Source organism: Paramacrobiotus metropolitanus, unplaced genomic scaffold (assembly GCF_019649055.1).
Source record: "Paramacrobiotus metropolitanus isolate TYO unplaced genomic scaffold, Prichtersi_v1.0 Parri_scaffold0000003, whole genome shotgun sequence".
NCBI classification, from domain to species: Eukaryota; Metazoa; Tardigrada; class Eutardigrada; order Parachela; family Macrobiotidae; genus Paramacrobiotus; species Paramacrobiotus metropolitanus.
In genome coordinates this window covers 1659983-1678919 of record NW_026570223.1, presented here as the reverse complement: position 1 = coordinate 1678919, position 18937 = coordinate 1659983, and the positions used below count along the sequence as shown (strand labels likewise).

The following is an 18937-nucleotide window of genomic DNA, read 5'->3' as shown; positions in this document are numbered from 1 at the left end:
AAATCAAATGAAAAGATAAACGCCCATCAGCACCAGCACGCCTTAATTTGAATGACATTTATTAAAAGATCAGTATTCCGCAAGTTGTACAGCTTCGGCATTCGGGTGCATGGGCCCAACCGTGTATAGTAAAACAGCAAAACTAACAGCGATACTACAGCAGTCAGCAATATCCAAGCCAGGCATCGTTTGCAACCGCAGAAAAAGGAACAGTCGTTTGAAAATAAAAAAAAAAACTAGTTACCAGCCAAGTAAACGAACGGCGACAACCGAAAGCCCTCTTTAGAACCATCAAAACGGAAACACAGCCAAATAAGCAAATAGCATCATTCCGGAGAATCCATCCCAACCCACCCAAACCGCAATAAATAAATAACAGCGTCATTGGTCCAATGGCATTTGCGCCAACACACTTTGTAACGAAGATCCGGATAACTGAAAATGACTAAAATCCCGAGTATTGACCAGTCAGCTGCGACCTACGCGGGGTATGCAGTGAATGCATATCTCTGTCCCCTGTGCGTCTCAAACCACGACTCCAACCAATCCCCACAAAAATGACCAGAATTATTTTCAGAAAATCTAAGCTTCGACTTTCTCAATGTGAATATTCGCCCGCTTGGAATCCCGGTATTGCCGGCACACCGTAAAGAAATCGTTGACAATCCGCGGGAGATCCGGATCCCGATAAATCCCTTTATGCCCGTAGCCCAGCTCCGCCCGGAACGTGACAAACTCCACGGGCTCCGGCCGCTGCTTAGCCGTGGCGTACAACTTCCGTCCCAGCTCAATCGGGACAATCCGATCATCCTCGGCGTGCAGAATCAACACGGGCACTTTCAGCGTTAAAATCGCCGCGGAATTATTTAGGTTGATGCTCATGGTCCGCATGGCGCTGGTGAAGCTGTCGGTGAATCCGGGTACCATGTGAAACGGCGATAACAGCGGGAATTTGCGGGCCGCATCCAGCATATCGGAGAACGGGGAATCCAGCACCAGTCCATCGACGGCATGGCCCATTCCCTCCAGATGCTGGACGAGATGGGTGGAGACACCCGTGCCCAGTGAATGTCCCCAGATGAACACTTCCTTCTCTGGGTATTCCTTGCGAATCCACTCGTACACGGCGTAGCCATCCAACACCAGATCGTGCTCCCCCCACGGCGCCCCACTGGAATCCCCGTACCCCCGATAATCAAACGCCACGATGGTAAAACCCATTTTCCGGAGATTTTTATACAGTTCCACGCGGGTAAAGGACGCGCGGGTCCCGGCGTTCCCGTGGACATAGAGGATGACGGGGAGCTCCGTCGCGGAAGGCAGTAACGGACCCTCCGGGGGGATGCGCCACACACCGAGGGTGATGCCGTTGGAGCGCAGATACAGATTATCGCCTTGTAGGCTGTGCATGGAGAGATTGCTGAAGTCAATGATATATTTGGGGGGCCAGGTGGCGTGGTTCAGATAGCAGAAGAAGCATACTGTCCACGGGAAGAAGGAAAAGAGAAATTTTAGCACCAGACCAGAGATAACAACGAAGGAAGCGAACATGAAGAGCGCGCGGAATAGCAGGTAGAGGGGATACAGAACGTATGATCTTATATGGGCTGGAGAGAGAAACGCCATTCTTTAGGGAATCTGTTCAAAGGTGTTTACAGGGAGGATAAAAATACTACAGGGTACGGAGTAAACGGAACAGCCAAACAGATGATTTTTTGGCTGGGAACAAAATGAAACGGAAACGTGATCGATGTGGATGATTGCCATTGATTGGGGAATTTGCCAGGGCAAAATTGCGTTTTGTTTACGGTGTGGGGGTGGCTGTTGGTTTGTGTAACGGCAAGTTGTGGATTAACGGGGTTAACTTATGGCGAAGTGCAGTTTCACTCTCCGTGGAGACACACTCGTTACACTACCTGTACTTGTAAATTCCAATACCAGTATTAGGTTGTAATTGGTACCGTCTAGCGAGGCATCCGCTTCTGTACTACGCAATTCATTTCGAAATTTGTTATGTCTTGTAAAAACATCGGGTTTCAATTAAAAACTAAAACAGTGAAAATTTGTTTTTAACTAATCCATGAAGCCTGAAGGCAAATAAAAGGACACTTTAACTTGCCGCTGGCATTAAAAAGTTTCAAACTACTTTATGGAATTCCACTTCTTTTTAATGGAATTTGGCAAACGGAAAGCGATATCGATCGATAGTTTACAATCGGAAATGACAGAAAGCAAAAGCAGACCTGCTGACGCGAGGTGTCCACTGTCAAAGTGTGCACACCGAGAATGGTAAACTACGTGATACTTATCCTTTGGTTTTTGCGGTTTTCCGCACATGTTCCCACTATATACTGATGAGGTAATATAAACACTGCTCTCCATCACCGCAGAATTTGACATCCGTGAAGGCGGGAGACGTTGGATGGGAGAAATCATCAAATGGGACTCGCGTGTCGACCTGGCTTCGCTCTGCTGTTCGTAATATTAATTGGAGCAGTGTGTTTTTGCTTGGGCGTGATTTCCTTCAGCTGTAAAGGAGCCGCGCAGAATCCGTTCGGATGGGCCGGCTGCTGGACACCGGAATACCGTTTTTTCTCCATCGGGAATGGGGAGGCTGACAGTCCGGACAGTCCGCCGCGTGAAGATCCCCAGATCCGGGAAGACGTGGAGGAAAAACACAGGCTCATCAGTAAAGGTGTGTAATGTGTATACTGTTGTGTAGCAGGGCGAAATTTTTATAAAGCTAACAATAACCCAAAATTGGTAATGTTAACTTAATTTATTTAGTGTACTGTGAAATTGTATGTTTGTATTGTACAGATCTGTACCTGTATAAATGCATAATGTGAAGTGTGCATTTTATTTTTGAATTGCTTATGTTAAATTGTTAATACAGCGTTGTAAGTTGATTGTTGTAAACTTGTAGTCTGTAGTCACTTTTGAGGATTTTGGTTGAAAGGAATAGATGTTTTCTGTTTTCAAGTTACGGTACTTCACCGCCGCCACTGGGAATGGTTGTTATGCGGCGCGAGCGTAAATTAATGATAAACTGTACCTCGTAATTCGTATAGATATTGCTCGTCTGATCGTAGTACGAGTACAATGGCGTGCTCAAGACTCTCAACCAGGCGGGTGTTGTAGTAAGTACTTATCCCATTTGCTTGACAGAATTCATGTTTCTTCGGTTTTAGTGTAGATGATAATGCTCGCAGATTTTGGTTAAAAATGTTTGGGTTTAATTTACTTAATTCGTTTTAATTTTGTTATCCAAGATACGAAAGTTTTCTTTCTTTTGCTGTAACTTGTAGCATTGCAATCAGTGTCCTTTATGGGTGAACTGCGAATGCTATATTAATTATTATGTCTTCACTTACTGTTTACGGTGTATAACAGAATGCAACGAGAACTGAATAGAGATCATAGATGCATTTTAGAAGGCCATGAGGTGATCTGACAAGTACAGCAATACGAAAATTTTTTGTGGAAATTAGTTTTATTGGGATAGGTATGAAACCGTGTTAGAACGGACAAAATTATAATGAATAAAAGTAAAAATGTCAATAATCCAGCCGTGCCTGCAGATCCTTTATCCTCCTCAACATCGGCACCAGCCGAAATCAGTTCCTACGACGCCTTCGACCGTTTCGCCATCTCACCCTTGCCATGCTCAAACAGCACGCCGCCGTTTGTCTTGCTCATCGTCTTCACGCGTCCCGACGCCTTTCTCCGCCGGGACACCATCCGACGCACATACGGCTCACTGGCCGTGGAAAGCGGCACACACCGGCACACCTGCTCACACGGCCGACCGGATGCGGGCCGCGGTGTGCCGCTGGGATTTCGGTTGTTGTTTATTGTCGGTCTGACTGTGTCCGGGGCTATTCAGAGGGGAATCGCTGACGAGGCCGCTCGCACCGGTGACATTATTCAGACAGAGGCGTTCGTCGACGACTACGGTCAAGCCACACGCAAAGGTAAATATTGTCCTAGCTGCCAGTGGATGTTTAGAATAATGTTCTTTCCGGCTGCTATCAGGGTTGTACCAGATTAAATACGGTCACTGTGTGTGCTCTGTGCTGGTAGTCAGCTCGGTCAAATTTTTTAGTTGGTTATATGCAGCAGTTTACAGACAACAGATTTGGTTCTGCATAGCGCTAAGCAAACAGAGAAAGAATTTCGAAATTTATAACGTGGCCATGCCCGTACCGCCGTACGATACGGTATGAGTTTTTTCTACCTAGTAACTCCCATGGAAAAAACTTTTTTTTAAATTTACGCAATTGTAAACTGTTGAATACAGATACAGTTTATGTGTATTAGAATGCCCGCTTGAATGCAATTATGCAGAGACTACTCGTAGCTAACACTCTCATTTCGCCAAGGATATGTGAACGGGAGTATTTCGTAGTACAATGGCATAAGTGATTGGACTTACATACATTTCGGAAAATGGAAATAATGCGTATGGCTTGGCACGCTTCAGATGTACTCGTACATAAAGTAAATAAAATATTCTGTTTTTTGAACTACATCATATTTTCTTCGCTATTTCTTATTCCTCTTGATCTATCACGGTACTCGCGATAGGTTTGGCCTTGATTCACTGGAGCCTTCTCCACTGCCCACAAGCCACCTTCGTGGCCAAAGCCGACGACGACTGCTTTATCAATCCACCCCTCCTCCTCAGTAGTTTGCGGCACGCCGAGGACAAAACACCCTCCATCCTCGGGCATTTCTGGCCGGCCGGGGCCCCGGTGATCCGTGACCCGAAGAACAAATGGGCTGTCCCGGTGGCCGACTTCCCGGAGAAGCACTTCCCGCCCTACATGTCCGGGATTCTCTACACATTCCACCGTCTGACTCTTGCCCCGCTGGCCCACGCAGCCAGGACGCTAAAGTATTTATGGCACGATGATGTCTTTCTCACCGGTCTGGCGGCCCGCGCCGCCCAGATCCCGCATATTGGCCTAGGCGGGTACGATCCCAAGGGCGGCGCCTGGAATAAGGGATGCAGTAAGGGAGCACATTTGGCGGTGCACTACGTGGATGACTCGAAGATGTGGAAAATGTGGAATGATACGTGTGTGAATTATGTTGTTCCTTGTTAAATAAGTATTCTGAGCGCGTGGAATTCTCTTGACTGTGAGATTAAGATGTCGGCTTTTACTTGGAATGTTTTGAGTGGTTTTAAATTTTACCTTGTTTTGATGGTGATCATTATAAATTTAATAGTTTTGCGGACTCGAGTTGATGTAATTGTAATGCTGATGCGTACGAATAGTCTCTACGGTGAAGAAAGAAATTTTAAAAGGTTCGATTCGATTATAAAATTGGTCAGCGGAGTTTCGATAAAATGACCGCTTAAATAATGCAGCAGTGGTTTTTAGTTGCACCGTACTATCAATATAAATATGCAGGATAAAGAAAGGCAAAAACGCCGTAGTACGAGCAAAAATTTTAAGAAAATGTACATTCATTATTTTTTAAAATGGTTGTAACGTAAAGCAAAGCTAGACGTTTATAGGGTACTTTTTAGTCAGAATAATTACAGTTAAATGGTGGGCATTGCTCTTGATTTGACATTCCTCTACGATTCAGTGTTAATTCAACTCTACTACAGTACGGCAACTTTCTGATAGAAAAATTAGTAAGACAAAGTTAACTTTTTACAAATATGTTATTATATGGACAAATTACAGTGCCCTTTATCAGTGTAAAAAGTAGTATGTTCCGAATTTTTCAGCAATTCGTTTCTGAGTATAGACAATACACAATGTAATTAATGGGTTACGAATGTCCTGCATAAATTCGCTATCAATAATTTCTACCGCACTCTTGATGGACGTTGCGTGCAATACAAAAACGACGGAAAATCATCGGAAACCGTTCAGTAAGTTATTTCTTACGTAAAGCCAAGTGTTAATCGTTTTAAATCGCTGTCTTTCGTAATTGTCGGCTTTTCTTATTCTGCGCCGGCTGGGCAATGCGCAAGGAAAACTGGAGCAACATACATTTCCAAACTTGGAATGCCCAATCGGAAGCTCAGGTGCACATATATACGGCAGCATGAATCATGGTGCGCGGCGCAATTAGCAACACGTATAAACCAACTGCATTATATGCATTGTAACGCATCCACGCGTATAGACAGACAATTCGATACAAAGAACGCCGCGGTAACTCATTAACAATTCAGCGCATGCTGAAGAATTTTTTATTAGTCACAAAACCAAGAACGCCGAACACGCCCGGCATATTGGAAGGGAAATTTGCTTTTCTAACGAACCCAACCAACCGGGCCGGTAAGGTTTCACTTTTATGTAATAATATTCTCTCTCTCTCATAAATACTTTGAACATTATGTCGCTCGTGCACTGCCGTGCAGCGCGATGGTGCCGGTTTAATAAGGAACATCACATATACTCGATAATATCGCCATATAAATCCGTATGACTACTCCGTAGCACATTCCAGCCTTCGGTACGTTTAACCGCTTGGAAATTACGCGCAATAAACTCCAGGACAATTTCTTTCAACTGAAGAGCTTTATGTTCGTGGGCGAGGATTAGTGTCTTAATGGCATTGTCCACATTCAGTTCACGCAGAATTAAGCTTTCGCAGATTGCCTACACCAACATAAAAAAATTTCAGCAAGAATTGGGATGCCGACTTCTGAAGAACGAGTGTAACTGTTATGTAAACAAGTGACTGAAGTATTTTTTATACACTTTACAGATACTGTATATTAGAGAAAATACTAGTTAACTCGTATTTTCTCGGATATAATGGTAAAACACTATTTGACTAGTATTTTCTCTGGTTATATCTACTTTATATTGTTTATAATAGTACAATACCAAAAACTAAATAGAAGTGCATTACTTGTCAACGTTCACCAAATAACGAAGTCGTAAAGGTATAGTGAACCACTACACTACGCCATCTCGCATTCACAAGGAGATACAGAAGTAGCCAAAGAAAAAAAACGCACACAGGAAATAAGACAGAATTTCTAACTTTTTCACAAAGTACGGCAGTGCTGGGAAAATTTACCTGCAACTGCGCCACCTGGTACTTCTGCCCGGCTTCCAGCACCTCCTCCACAATATTCTCCGTCTTATCGATATGCCCCGTGTAGATAAAATACAGCAGTTCCTTCATACCCCGTGACGTGACATCCGTAATAACAAAATGATTAGATGTCGCGTTGGCCGGATTGGAGAACATGGAATCGAATACCGGTGAGCGGGCCGCCAAAATGGCTTTATGCACATGGAATTCCCGCTTCCCCACATCCAGCGTCACATCTGAATAGCGTCCTTTACTCAGCAGCTGGACCATATCATCCAGCAGGGAATCGCGCGGAATGTCAATGCCCCGAATGACCCCGGGGTCATGGCGGGGGGCCGGCGGTGGTGCCACCACCACCCCGGTGTGGTCGTTCAGCGGTGTGGATGAACGGGGTGATGCCGTGGCCACCCCGCTATCATACACACTATTCGAGTGGATATCCGATTGGAGGATCGGGCGTTCATCGTGACGTTTCTGGGTGGAGGAGCGGAAGAAGTTCTTCGGACTGCCGAACGAGGCGGTCCGCTTAATGAAGGTCTCCCGGGGCGGCGGGAGTGGCGGCGGCGGTGTCGACGACTCGAAGGCGTTGGTGATCTTCACATCACACAGAATCGTCGCGGAATCATGATGCAGGAAGTGGTTCTCCTTCTCGAACAGCTCCGGATGCGCCATGAATTTTATTAAGCCGAACCGGCGTTCCTTCTCGAAATCGACGTCCGACGCCTCGAAGTACACATCCTTGATGTCGGGGCCGAATTTCCGGATGCCGAACTGGACGGTCACCGCTACAATGTGGGATTCCGGGAAGCAGTCTTTTAGCACGAGGAAGACGGAGGTGTAGCCCTGATTGTACACGTCCGGTGCGCCGTGCGGGTATAATTCCAGAATCCATTTACATTTCTGGGGATCTTTGGAGGCAAACGGCTGGGAGCGCAGGACTTCCTCCTTCATGGCGGCCCGCTTAAAATTCCCAATCCGCCATTCGTAGTTGAACTGGACGATGCGACGGGGTGGCGCGGCAATGGGCACCAGATGGTCCATATCACCGGTTTCCGCCGTACGAATCGACATACCGAATAAAAATTAACTCAAAAATATTACTTAACAATTATACCGATTATTAGAATTAAATTAAATGCAGTGGATGAGGTGTGTAAGGAATGCGTAACATGGTTCCCAAGATAATTAAGCCTGGGAAAGTCAGTGGGCAGATGTCATTGTGGTGTCATACGGAAGCCATCAGTCGTCGCGATCAACGGTTATCGTATACGTGAAAAATGACAAACAGCGCGCGCTGGCCGTATTAACACAAAACGCTCTCGTCTGGGCTGTGAAACTTTTCCTCTTACCGTTGATTACATGCCTTCCGGGCAAAAAGGCAACAAACTGCTGTTGTTGGGTGATGCGGACAACAGAATGCTTCACTCTGCTAAACGGCTATTGGAGGACTGGCTGGGGTTAATTTATGCAGATATGATGGATTGGTGTAATTTAAGTGAAAATGACACGCTGTCTGTACAAATAATATTTCGCGGTATGTACGCGCGGTGCGGCAGTGTTGCCGAAAAGAATAGCACAGCCGGTTAAAGTTACAAAGTGCCACCGATAACAATAGCCTCAATAGGACATCGTTAAACAATATCTGTGATTTCAACAAACAAATTTTCTTTAAAGGGAATTAGTTCAAATAAACCTGCAGCGACTAACGAAAAGTCGCGAAATAGTTGTACTTTTTTTACGCTGTAAGTTCTTTACGTTATTACTTTCGCAAATTCAAAAAATTAAAATAAAATCCGGTGCAGAATTTCATATAACGGAAACTGCGATTTATTATACGAAATGTAATTAAAATTTATTTACATTTCACATGTTGACATAATGTTAATTTACCTAATCTACATGATGTTAATGTTGTTAATCTACACGTAGATATATAATTTATTAATTTGTGCAATTGGCTGTTATATGCACTTGCAAGTTCTATCAGTATCTGCCAGACAGTAGCACTTGAAATCAAAGCCGACAAACATGTTGTACACAGTAGTGCATTTACGCATGGGCTTTATCGCATTATGCATATTTATTGCATATGACCGTAATGTTTTATAACTAGGCCAAAAGATCGGAAGTTTGCATTGTTTCCTGGCCTTACACGCTTGTTTATCCTGCATAAAAGCCTAATGAATTCCAAATTCGCCAGTTTGAAAATTTGAATGAAAACCTTCCGAATTCAGCGGATAAATTCAATTTATGACATCTACACTGCCGTTGCCGGATAACGTTACGGCAGACTAATGATTATGGTTTCCGGTGAAAATATTGACCAAGTATGGTTTGTTGTGTAAATATCAGTGTTTTTCGACGATCGTTGCTGCCGCCACGGTGACTTCGCTCCATTAAAAAACAAAGCAACCCTAAAAACGCATCTAACTTGGCAAAACCGCTTGGTGCAGCGGTCGTCCAGTTGTGCGGCTCCGAATCTTTACTGCCCGGCTCTGACCACCGGTGGCGGACGGTGGCTATCCGGGCGCATAAAATTTGGAATGTAAAGCGTCAAAAAACTAGCACCAGCCCTTATCGGGCATAAAAAATCAAAGAAAGCAAACATGCGAAGAAAAGCGCTTCGAAGCAATGCGCGGATTTTTATTTCGAAGGATTAAATCTGGAAGTAGCTTCTACCTACAATCGTCCATTTTGGCTTTTGTGCAGAAAACACTGTGGAAGAGGCCACAAATTACTGCATGCGACGAACTTATCATTCGCGTAAAAGTAACATACCATATTATGTACTAAAATGTACTTCTTTGTTCTTACTGCAGAGGCATATTTATATATCATACTTTTTATATATTTTGGCCTTTTGCACAGTGTATTTTTGCATAGGCTTGCTTTAAATTACACCGATAATAATAATACGAACAAGTACACCTCTGTATACACGTACTTGTCTGCGGGGTGTATTGACAAGCTGGCTCCCAATGTTATGAATCAAAAGCCTCATTACCAATAATAAACATAAAAAGTAATAATTTATAAATTATTCATCACGAACCATGGAAGCATCACGCGCAAGAAACTGGGATGGGAACTGGGATGTCGTGTAATCGTATTGATTGATTCGTATTGGTACTTGTTACCGGCGTTCCCATTTCATAATAGAAAATAATCGACTTGGAATTATCGAACAATCGCATTGTTAACGGGTAGGCAGCGGGATTTCACCTTTACACGACCTACGCAGATTGCTCGGTTTCATCTTTGGTTTATTGATGCCGAACAAAGCTTCATCCCATCAAAAATAAATTATGGAATAAATTATCCAACTAACTCCTCACAATGAACAATAAAAACACACCGACTAACAACACCGATCCATCATACTTTCTTTAGAAAATATGGCAAGAAAACATAAAAAGCAATCTTGTGATATACCGGTAAACCGGTAAACGACTGCCAATCATATCGTGTAAATCTTTTGTCACTATATAACGAACCAAAAAACCACTCTGAAATGCGTTCGCTGAGACAATAATTATATCTTGGAACTAACAGAGCAAACTTTATTTTAAATACCACATTTTATTCACCTAATCTTTATAAATATCTTCCATCTTGTCAAAAAATACTGCCACGTTTCCAGAATGGACGGATGGGATTAGTACAGTAAATCATTCACCGCTTTTCGACATCACATAGGCTCATCCACAATAACGTCTTCTTGCCTGCAAAAATATACATGATTATACATGGAAAAAAATATTATCCCAACATTTAAGTAAGTATTTGCAATTCGGAAAACACAGCACTGAATCTACGTTCGCAACATTTTGTTAAGGCATGCCATTTTGTTAACTTCCATCCTATGCCATCGTTCTACGATTTTCTGCATTCCATCTCGCAAAACAAATAAATCGAATAACGTAATGAACCTATTCATCCTAGCAGTACTCATTATGCACATAACTAATAGTAGCTGTAAAATGGTAAAAAATTCCATTATGCAGTAAAAAATAACCAATTAAAAGGTTCGCTTGAACGTTTCGGGAAGTGCGAAGCCGGTAAAAGCTCGGACAACAAATAAGGAAATACACGGTCACAGAATTCTAAATCTTAAACATTAAATAAATTAACGCCAAACATTAAACATTAAATAACGTGTTAATAGCTTCTGGTTGGCAAAGAAATTTCTCATCTCTCCACTTTACTTACTTTAGCCACGCCGTCATTCGCGTGCGACTGACATTGTGCCGCTTACAGAACAGCCGCAACGAGCACTGCAGACCCCGGTCGAGCTTCTCCGCCCGGTACAGCTCCAGGAATTTCTCCCGGTCGGCCTCCGTGTACACCCGTCGTCCCTTCCCGGTGTCCTCTTCCCCACCCATCTTCATGCCGGGCGCCAATCCCAACCCGGCCATCTCCAGCGGCGACTGGCGGGTGTCGCCGCGCTCCAGATAATCATGCAGAATATGTCCGATCATCCGCTCCGGGGGATTGTGGACCGGTCGCGGCGAGCTCGACAGCGTCACCTCACTGTCCGGGGACCGGACCACCGTCACGGGCGGCGGCGGTTTATTGTCACAGCGCCGCCGGAAACGCTCTACCCACGTGTTGGACGCCACGAAATCGATGATGCCGAGGCGGGTGGCCAGATCGCGGGCGAACGTCTGGATGGCTTTGATGGTCGGCTCATCGTGGCCGGCGGCCCGCTGCTCTTCGATCCATTCGGATACGCGGGATTCCAGCACCGGGAAACGGGCGCTCGGCATGCGCACGCGGCTGACCATCAGCTGGGAGGCGTCCAGGGATTTCAGTTTATCGTACTCTCTGTGACAGATAATTAACGATGTCATTTCTTGCCGCACAGGGATACGAAAGCTTTGCTTAATTTTAACCCAAGATAAAAGATGAAATACAGAGCTCAAGCCAATACGATATACATAACGACAATATCAAATGAAGTAAGAAACTTCTTAATTGTTTGTTATTAACAGTTTAATATTGTTCCCTCTTTGAAACCTTAACTCTTTCATTTCATCTTTTCTGTCGGCTCATCATTTAGTCTAGGAACGCTGCTACAGAATACTTTTCTTCAAAAGAATAAATAATAAAATACAAATCTAGTATCTACGATCAACACCATCATGTAATACTAAACAGCAACAACGCGAGTAAAAAACTCAATTTATTAGAACAAGGAATAAGATTAATTATTTATGAATTATTAGATAGCGCTTATGCTTATCTGAAAGTTGTAACCTGTGGTAATAATTTCATTAGCACCTTATCGTCTGCAAGATACTGCTTCAATTTATAAATTATCGATCGGGAGTTTCGCAAAAGGAAAGCGGTACACGAACGTGCACGCGGTTCATCTTTTACGCAACTCCTTCTCATGGTCGATTATCGATGCTTGAGCACAATGAAATGGGTTTTCTTCTGTAAGGATGAGTCCGATAATTCTGGATTTGTCATGTTTCCTACAGTATGGCGTAGCATACTTCTACCGATTTTACACTACACTTCGGCTGCAAGACTAATCCGCATTCCGTAAGTATGAGTACGTGTTTTCAGGGTCATTTGGAAGCGCAAAATGTCTGCAGTACAATAATCTGTAACTAGCTGAGTATTAATAAGAAAAAACTTCACCAAGTCACAATTTATGCCGGTCTAAAAATACATCTAACGTCACTGCCTGGTTATTTAAGCGACGTCACGTTGTACTGGTTTCTGCAAAAGCTATGTAGGAATTATACCGATACCATGCGACGGCAAATCTACGACACTGCTTGAAGTCTGTTTCAAAATTAATATCACTTCAAGTTCAACACTGGCAACTGTATCGACACGCAGAGAATACGTAGCTATTCAAGATCACCATCGTCGTTACGCAATTCGACAAAATGAACTCGTATTTCAATTTGAAAATTTCTATTAAATTTGCTCGACAACACTACTGTCAAATGTCAACCACCGGCTCGACGGACACGAAAATACTGAATTTGTCATATAAGCCGTATACGGCCAACGCTAATTGTTTCCTCTGAGAACGGCTTCGACATTTCCGCACATACAGAACACCCACTAACGAGAAATATAATCATCTGCTACCCTAAAAATAAAAAGAAATTAATTCCGATGGGGTTACTAAGAATCCGGTTTGATCAATTTGTCAGTTAATTACAGCTACTTTGGATACAGATTGGGATAACTGTAAAAAAACAGATATCCCAACAGAATTTCTTGTGCATTAAATATTTCGCTATGTAAGACACTTTGTCCCATACAGCACAAAAATCGAACTGGCGGAAATCCAAGAACCATCCCTTTATCCGGCTTTCCCCAAAATTAAATCTTTTAATAAAAGATGAAGCGCGGTGCCAACCTACGTCAGACTGCGTACCAATTAGCCTAAAACCGTGTTTGGTAATCGACCCGGCATGTAAACTCGTTAGCGGCTAAATGAGAAAATCATTATCGGTTGGTTAACAGGAACATCCGTCCAACTCGCAGAGCCAGCGAAGCCACCGGAATTTTCCCTAAACATCATGTAGTGTTTATAAAACTGACTGCACGAAAACACCAACCCTCCCATCCCCGAGTGACCTTATCGCGGGAGAGCGCGATCGCTCAGTGCGATCGATATCTGTAAAGTTAATAATCAGCGGCAACGGCAGCTAGCTATTTCGCATCATCAGCATCATGATCATCCGGTGCGCGTGTAGGAATACCAAAATTACAATGCCTGTTATCTTCTTCATCCCCGATCTCTCTCCTCCGATGAGATTTCAAGGAAAATGTTGCGCGCTCTCTCCATCCCGTCTGTTTACCGGCGGAGTACAGCGGGGACTTAATTGATGCTAAAATCGGTAATCCCTAGCGGTAATTTGTTCGATCCTCGAGCGACGTCAACACCGGCGCGCGCGCGTATAATATGTATTCTATTCTGTCCCCACACTACCCACGCGGGCCACGCCGTCAGCGCATGCCGTCGCGGTACGCTCGACCTGATTCAACGAGCAGTGTTGTTGAATGCTAGCATTGAATCGGCGTAAATGTCGAATTTTCCAGCTGGATTCGCCAACATATGGCTCCCGGCTAACATACACCAACCTTAACAACACGTATACCGCGATATACGTATGCACTGCGGTGCGGTAGTAGCACAGTTGCTGGCTTCAAATTAAGCCGCAGTCAGCCGAAAGAGAAATGGAGTGTTTTCGGTGCAATGCGGCTGCTGTGACATTACTTTCTCATGCGGCACTGATTCCAGTTAAAAGACGTCGTTTTGCAATCAGCAATAAATGGATATATCCTTATATTTTTATACGCGATATATCTGCAGTTAAGCACGGAAGAGTCTTGGGTTTGCGATGATATTACCGCCGGCTCACACAATTCCTCAGAAGTCCTGTCATAGCAATTATTAACATTCCTAATAACATAATATCACTAAATACTGCATTATTACAATTTTTGAAAACCAAAAGAATACAGTTCATTAGTACGGTCAAGGAACAATACTCTAGTCATGGAGCGGATGTTGATCATTAATCCTCTCTAATAATAAAAACATCTTGCGATGTCTCAATTAAGGAAAACTTCCATTAAGTACAAGCGTATAGTTTTGACATAACACTATGTAAGCCAAAAACGAAACCTGCTTTCAATGACCGTCATGGGATGTGCCGCTGACTAAACGGAATCGTTTCTTAACGCAAAAATAATTCACTCAGTAAACGAAACTGGCTGGGGGCTGTGTTTTATGGAATTTGGAACAAACGCGTTCTACTAGGCATGGAACACCATTCCGCGCCCAGCACGAACGAAACCAAAATCAACCGAGACATTTCGATGTCTCGAAAGCATTTTACTGTGACCCGACCAGCGTCTTGTTTTTGTAAGCGCTTCTGCTGGTCAATATAGTGAATTTTCAAAAGGTCAAGGATAATAAAGAGACCATGCAGGTACACACTGTGTCGTAGTGTGTCCCTATTGGAAACATCATTAATGAATCAAATTTCGTTTATAACGAAGGATACACAATGGGGATTCCCGGAAAAGCATGAACCACATTGGTTTATGCATCCTCAGCAATACAAAAAGGTGATTCAAGTCTTCAAGGTGCCTTTAGCCTTAATCAAATAATCCATAACACCCCGGCATCTTATTAGAGGAAAAAATATTAATAGCTTAATCCGCAATGACATTCCACATTTTTGAGAAGACCATAAATATGCACTACGTCAATAGATAAGCGAAATTTTCTTGTAAATTTCTTGTATTTCTTACTGAGCTATATTTATTTTGTTTATATCTCGAGATTGTATAAACCAGTTAAAACGATTAAGCAGAAGCGTAACAAGAACCGTGCACGCGAATATGATTCTGAATGGTGAATAATACTGATTTGATACGATACAACAAAAACGGGAAATGTTGTCGGCTTCGTTGATTTCGCCTACTTAATTTGCAATCGTCATTAGCATGCAAATGATTTCCTATAAGTACAAGTAGAATCTGACATACTTGCACCAGGCTGAAAAGCGCGCATGGCTGAGTTGGTATTTCCTGGCGAATTGGCGCTGCGAGAAGGAGCGGCCCTTCTCCTCATGCTCCCGACGGAACATATCGACATACTGGATCTTCTGGCAGGGCGAGTAGGCCTTGGTAACACGCTTCTTCGGTGGCGCTTCCGGTTTGGCAGCTGCTGCTGCTACGGATGCCGGTGGTGTGCACGGAAGGATTAACTGCGGCTGCTGCTGTTGCAGCGGCGGCGGTGGAGGGGGCTGTGGCTGTGCCGCTGGTTGTTGATGCTGCTGCTGCGGCTGTATCGAAGATAACGACGGCGGCGGCTGGAAAATCCCTTCCACTTCACCATTGCGAATGGCTCGCGGTGCTCGACTCCGGTCCTCGAAAACCTCGTCTAAATAAAAACGGGCAGGTTTCTCACAGTAATCGACCAGCGAAACCCAGGAAAAAAATCGGCGTATTGTATCTGCCGCTACAAAAAGCTAATCAATTGATCGATAACATGCACTCCAAATGGATTAATGATGACGATTTTGTGTCACCATTATCAGTGTAACAAACTCAATACTAGTAACCTTTCTACATGTTTATTAGTTGAACACACTTACGTAACACGTCATGCTACAGACACGTGCACGATGCCAATTTGCTACCAATTTGATTCTATTTTTATTTTTCATCTGATACCTGCACTCGCGTTTTTAAGACTGCCTTTATAAATAAGTACTCAACAGAGCACCTCAGATAATGCCAATTTAGGCAAACCGCATATATCGTGTTAAATGTTAGAAATTTAGATAAGTACTGGCAAGTCACTCCATGCAACTAATGACAGAAACGTTTTTATGATGTGCTTTTAATAAATAGTGCCTACTGTCGTATTTTGGACCAGCATCGTGATAAGATAAAATTTTACTTATTCACACAACTGTTTAATTTATGATGCGGTACTTTTTGCCTTTATGAGAACGACAAAAATAATCTTCAAAAAATTGATCAATCATGGTAGAAAGTAACATGCATCTAACCGGTAAAAATAATTATTTTCTCTTTTATACGCCAATAAAAATTCTGCGATTAAAGCATGCAAATTATTCTAGCTACTTGTTATAATGCTTTCTCTAGCCAACTGTTAGTATAAACAAATATTAGCCTAATAATTGTACAATTTATGCTGACCCAGGAATTCGTCAATATCCAGCGATTTCGGTACGTTCCCGGAGAAATTCACCGTGGGATGGTGAAAGCTCATCACCTGCTGATGGAGATCCTCCAACGTGGAATTGGCAACTGGATAGCACGAAGAATCTGATAGAGAAAACTGTTTACGCCAACGCGCAGCACGCCTTGTTTTTCTAGTCGGTAGACAGAAAACATTACGGCACATTCTTCCTTACCTGGGAACGCTGTGATATGCGTCTTCACCAAGTCATCCAGCGGCCCGAAATGGTACGGTGCGGAAATGATCGCCCGCTCCGCGGCAAAAATATTATCCATGTGAAAATCCCGTCGATGAGGCATGGCCGATACCGTGGTGTCGTTGGTACGAAAACTCCAGAAATCGTTGCAGTTTAGGGTATTTGAATGATGCTGACTGGAGTGGTCCATAGTTTTTCCACGACCGACTGCTGTTTATTATAGAGACCAAAATTTGTTTGCCTCGTCTCGCTTATTAACAGCTGCTGTCTCGCACTGACAAGAAAGCCAGTCAAAGCCAAAACGCAAGACTGCGTGCGACTGAGAGCTGTGTTTCGCTTCAACCTGCTTGCCTGATACACGGGTTGACATTGACCGTATCACTGTACTGTACGCGTACTGTACTGTACGCGTACGTACACGACTACACGTATACGAGTACAGGTTCTTTATTAAAACCGTGCGGTAGTCTGCCGACTTTATCGATTTTAACAGGCACCGCGACACGAACATCCTTCTTCGGGGTGAAGATAAGTTACATCCCCAAAAAGCTATGCGGTGATAATAAATAGATGTATTTACATTCGATGATGACCCTGAGCTAAAACAAAAATTAAAATTACACCGGAAACGAAAAAATTGCGAATTCTTGCGTTTTTGCCTTGTACCGCAATATGGAACGGCATAACCACACACGTGTGGTTTTATTTCCGGCGAACGAAATCATAAATCGTGCTTTCATCCATTTTTTCCAGGTGGTGCAGCCAACTCCACCACCTACCGCTTCTACTGCAGCAGGAATGCGAGCTTGGCGCATGCCGGTGGTAGTGGTACCGCTTGTACGATGCACCATGTGTCATTTCATATTAATATTCTGTATGCCGAAACGCATGTTTGTTTCTGCCGATGTCGACAAAATTAGAGTAGGTTGTTGGCAAAGCTCATCGGTTTCCAACTCAAGTACTATTGTAGACGTGTCTCGCAAAGCGCCATCTGTATACAGTTCTCGTATAAATCAACGAAAGTTTCGTGCATGCACGCGATCTTCCTTTTTGGAGCCCCACCGGAAGTACAATACTTTATACAGAACTGCAAGATTGCAAGTCTGCACCATGTTGAACTACGCGCATTTGTTGTGCACTTGTGTTTTTGTACAGTCTAGTGTACAACTACAATCACACTAAAGAAAGTACAGTGCTTCTTAAAAAGATCTATTTTATTTATATAGATATGAAATATTTTGATTACAATAACTTACTTGTTATTTGTTAACATAAACGTAAATTACTACATAATTATTAAAAACACAAATTAAACCGAAAAATAAATAAATTGTACCTATTTTCGTGCATCACCAAGCACAAAATTAATCAGAAGTTAGCCTCCCGGCTTCCGTTGTCGGCACTTTTGTACACCGTTTCAAGGTTCTAATAGCAAGTCTAACGTACATAACTATACAAGTACATTGCTGTACAAGTCTGAAAAGTCTTATCGGGCTGTTTGATTTTGCTAGAACCGCTCTCCAATTACTCGCTATATAGAGCTGAGTTTACAAATGTATGGCTTCTGTTCAAGCGTTCTTAACAAGCTGAACGTAAAATGCGGCTCGGTTAATCAACAGCGCAAATTTACAGTTCTACACCAATCCCATGTCCCTGTCCAGGTTAAGAAAAAGCTATTACGTAGTACGTACCATCTTAAAACTGTAACCGAGGTACCATCATTATCCAGTCCATTTAATTATGCAATATGCACCTAACATTAGTATGCATTACATTTATTATGCATTGAACTATGCATTTAACTACTGTATGCATTTAAGGTTGGTAACTAACGAAATTCTTCGTTCAAACTGCCCGTGGATCACAAGAAACGCGGAGGCGAAGACGTAGCTGTTTCTTGTACTACGATAATACGAGTA

At 43.2% G+C, this 18937-nt stretch overlaps 4 protein-coding genes across 4 annotated transcripts; 1 reads left to right on the top strand and 3 right to left on the bottom strand.

Moving 5' to 3' along the window:
• Positions 1 to 42: 42 nt before the first annotated feature.
• LOC129593742 (lysophosphatidylserine lipase ABHD12-like) lies at positions 43 to 1775 on the bottom strand. The gene has a single exon (XM_055490198.1). It carries the CDS (start codon positions 1624 to 1626, stop codon positions 583 to 585), a length of 1044 nt encoding a protein of 347 aa, XP_055346173.1. The 5' UTR covers positions 1627 to 1775; the 3' UTR covers positions 43 to 582.
• A 467-nt stretch (positions 1776 to 2242) lies between these two features.
• Positions 2243 to 5352, top strand: LOC129593732 (beta-1,3-galactosyltransferase 9-like). The gene is made up of 3 exons (XM_055490186.1): positions 2243 to 2695; positions 3582 to 3974; positions 4588 to 5352. The coding sequence occupies exons 1-3, from the start codon at positions 2440 to 2442 to the stop codon at positions 5106 to 5108; spliced, it is 1170 nt and encodes a 389-aa protein (XP_055346161.1). The 5' UTR covers positions 2243 to 2439; the 3' UTR covers positions 5109 to 5352.
• Positions 5353 to 5959: 607 nt separating this feature from the next.
• On the bottom strand, positions 5960 to 8604 carry LOC129593724 (speckle-type POZ protein-like). The gene is made up of 2 exons (XM_055490175.1): positions 7054 to 8604; positions 5960 to 6626 (listed from the first exon to the last, which is right to left on the bottom strand). The coding sequence occupies exons 1-2, from the start codon at positions 8140 to 8142 to the stop codon at positions 6414 to 6416; spliced, it is 1302 nt and encodes a 433-aa protein (XP_055346150.1). The 5' UTR covers positions 8143 to 8604; the 3' UTR covers positions 5960 to 6413.
• A 1718-nt stretch (positions 8605 to 10322) lies between these two features.
• On the bottom strand, positions 10323 to 17349 carry LOC129592649 (uncharacterized). Its single transcript, XM_055488737.1, has 5 exons — positions 16998 to 17349; positions 16780 to 16908; positions 15598 to 15994; positions 11281 to 11895; positions 10323 to 10793 (listed from the first exon to the last, which is right to left on the bottom strand). The coding sequence occupies exons 1-5, from the start codon at positions 17206 to 17208 to the stop codon at positions 10760 to 10762; spliced, it is 1386 nt and encodes a 461-aa protein (XP_055344712.1). The 5' UTR covers positions 17209 to 17349; the 3' UTR covers positions 10323 to 10759.
• Positions 17350 to 18937: the final 1588 nt, after the last annotated feature.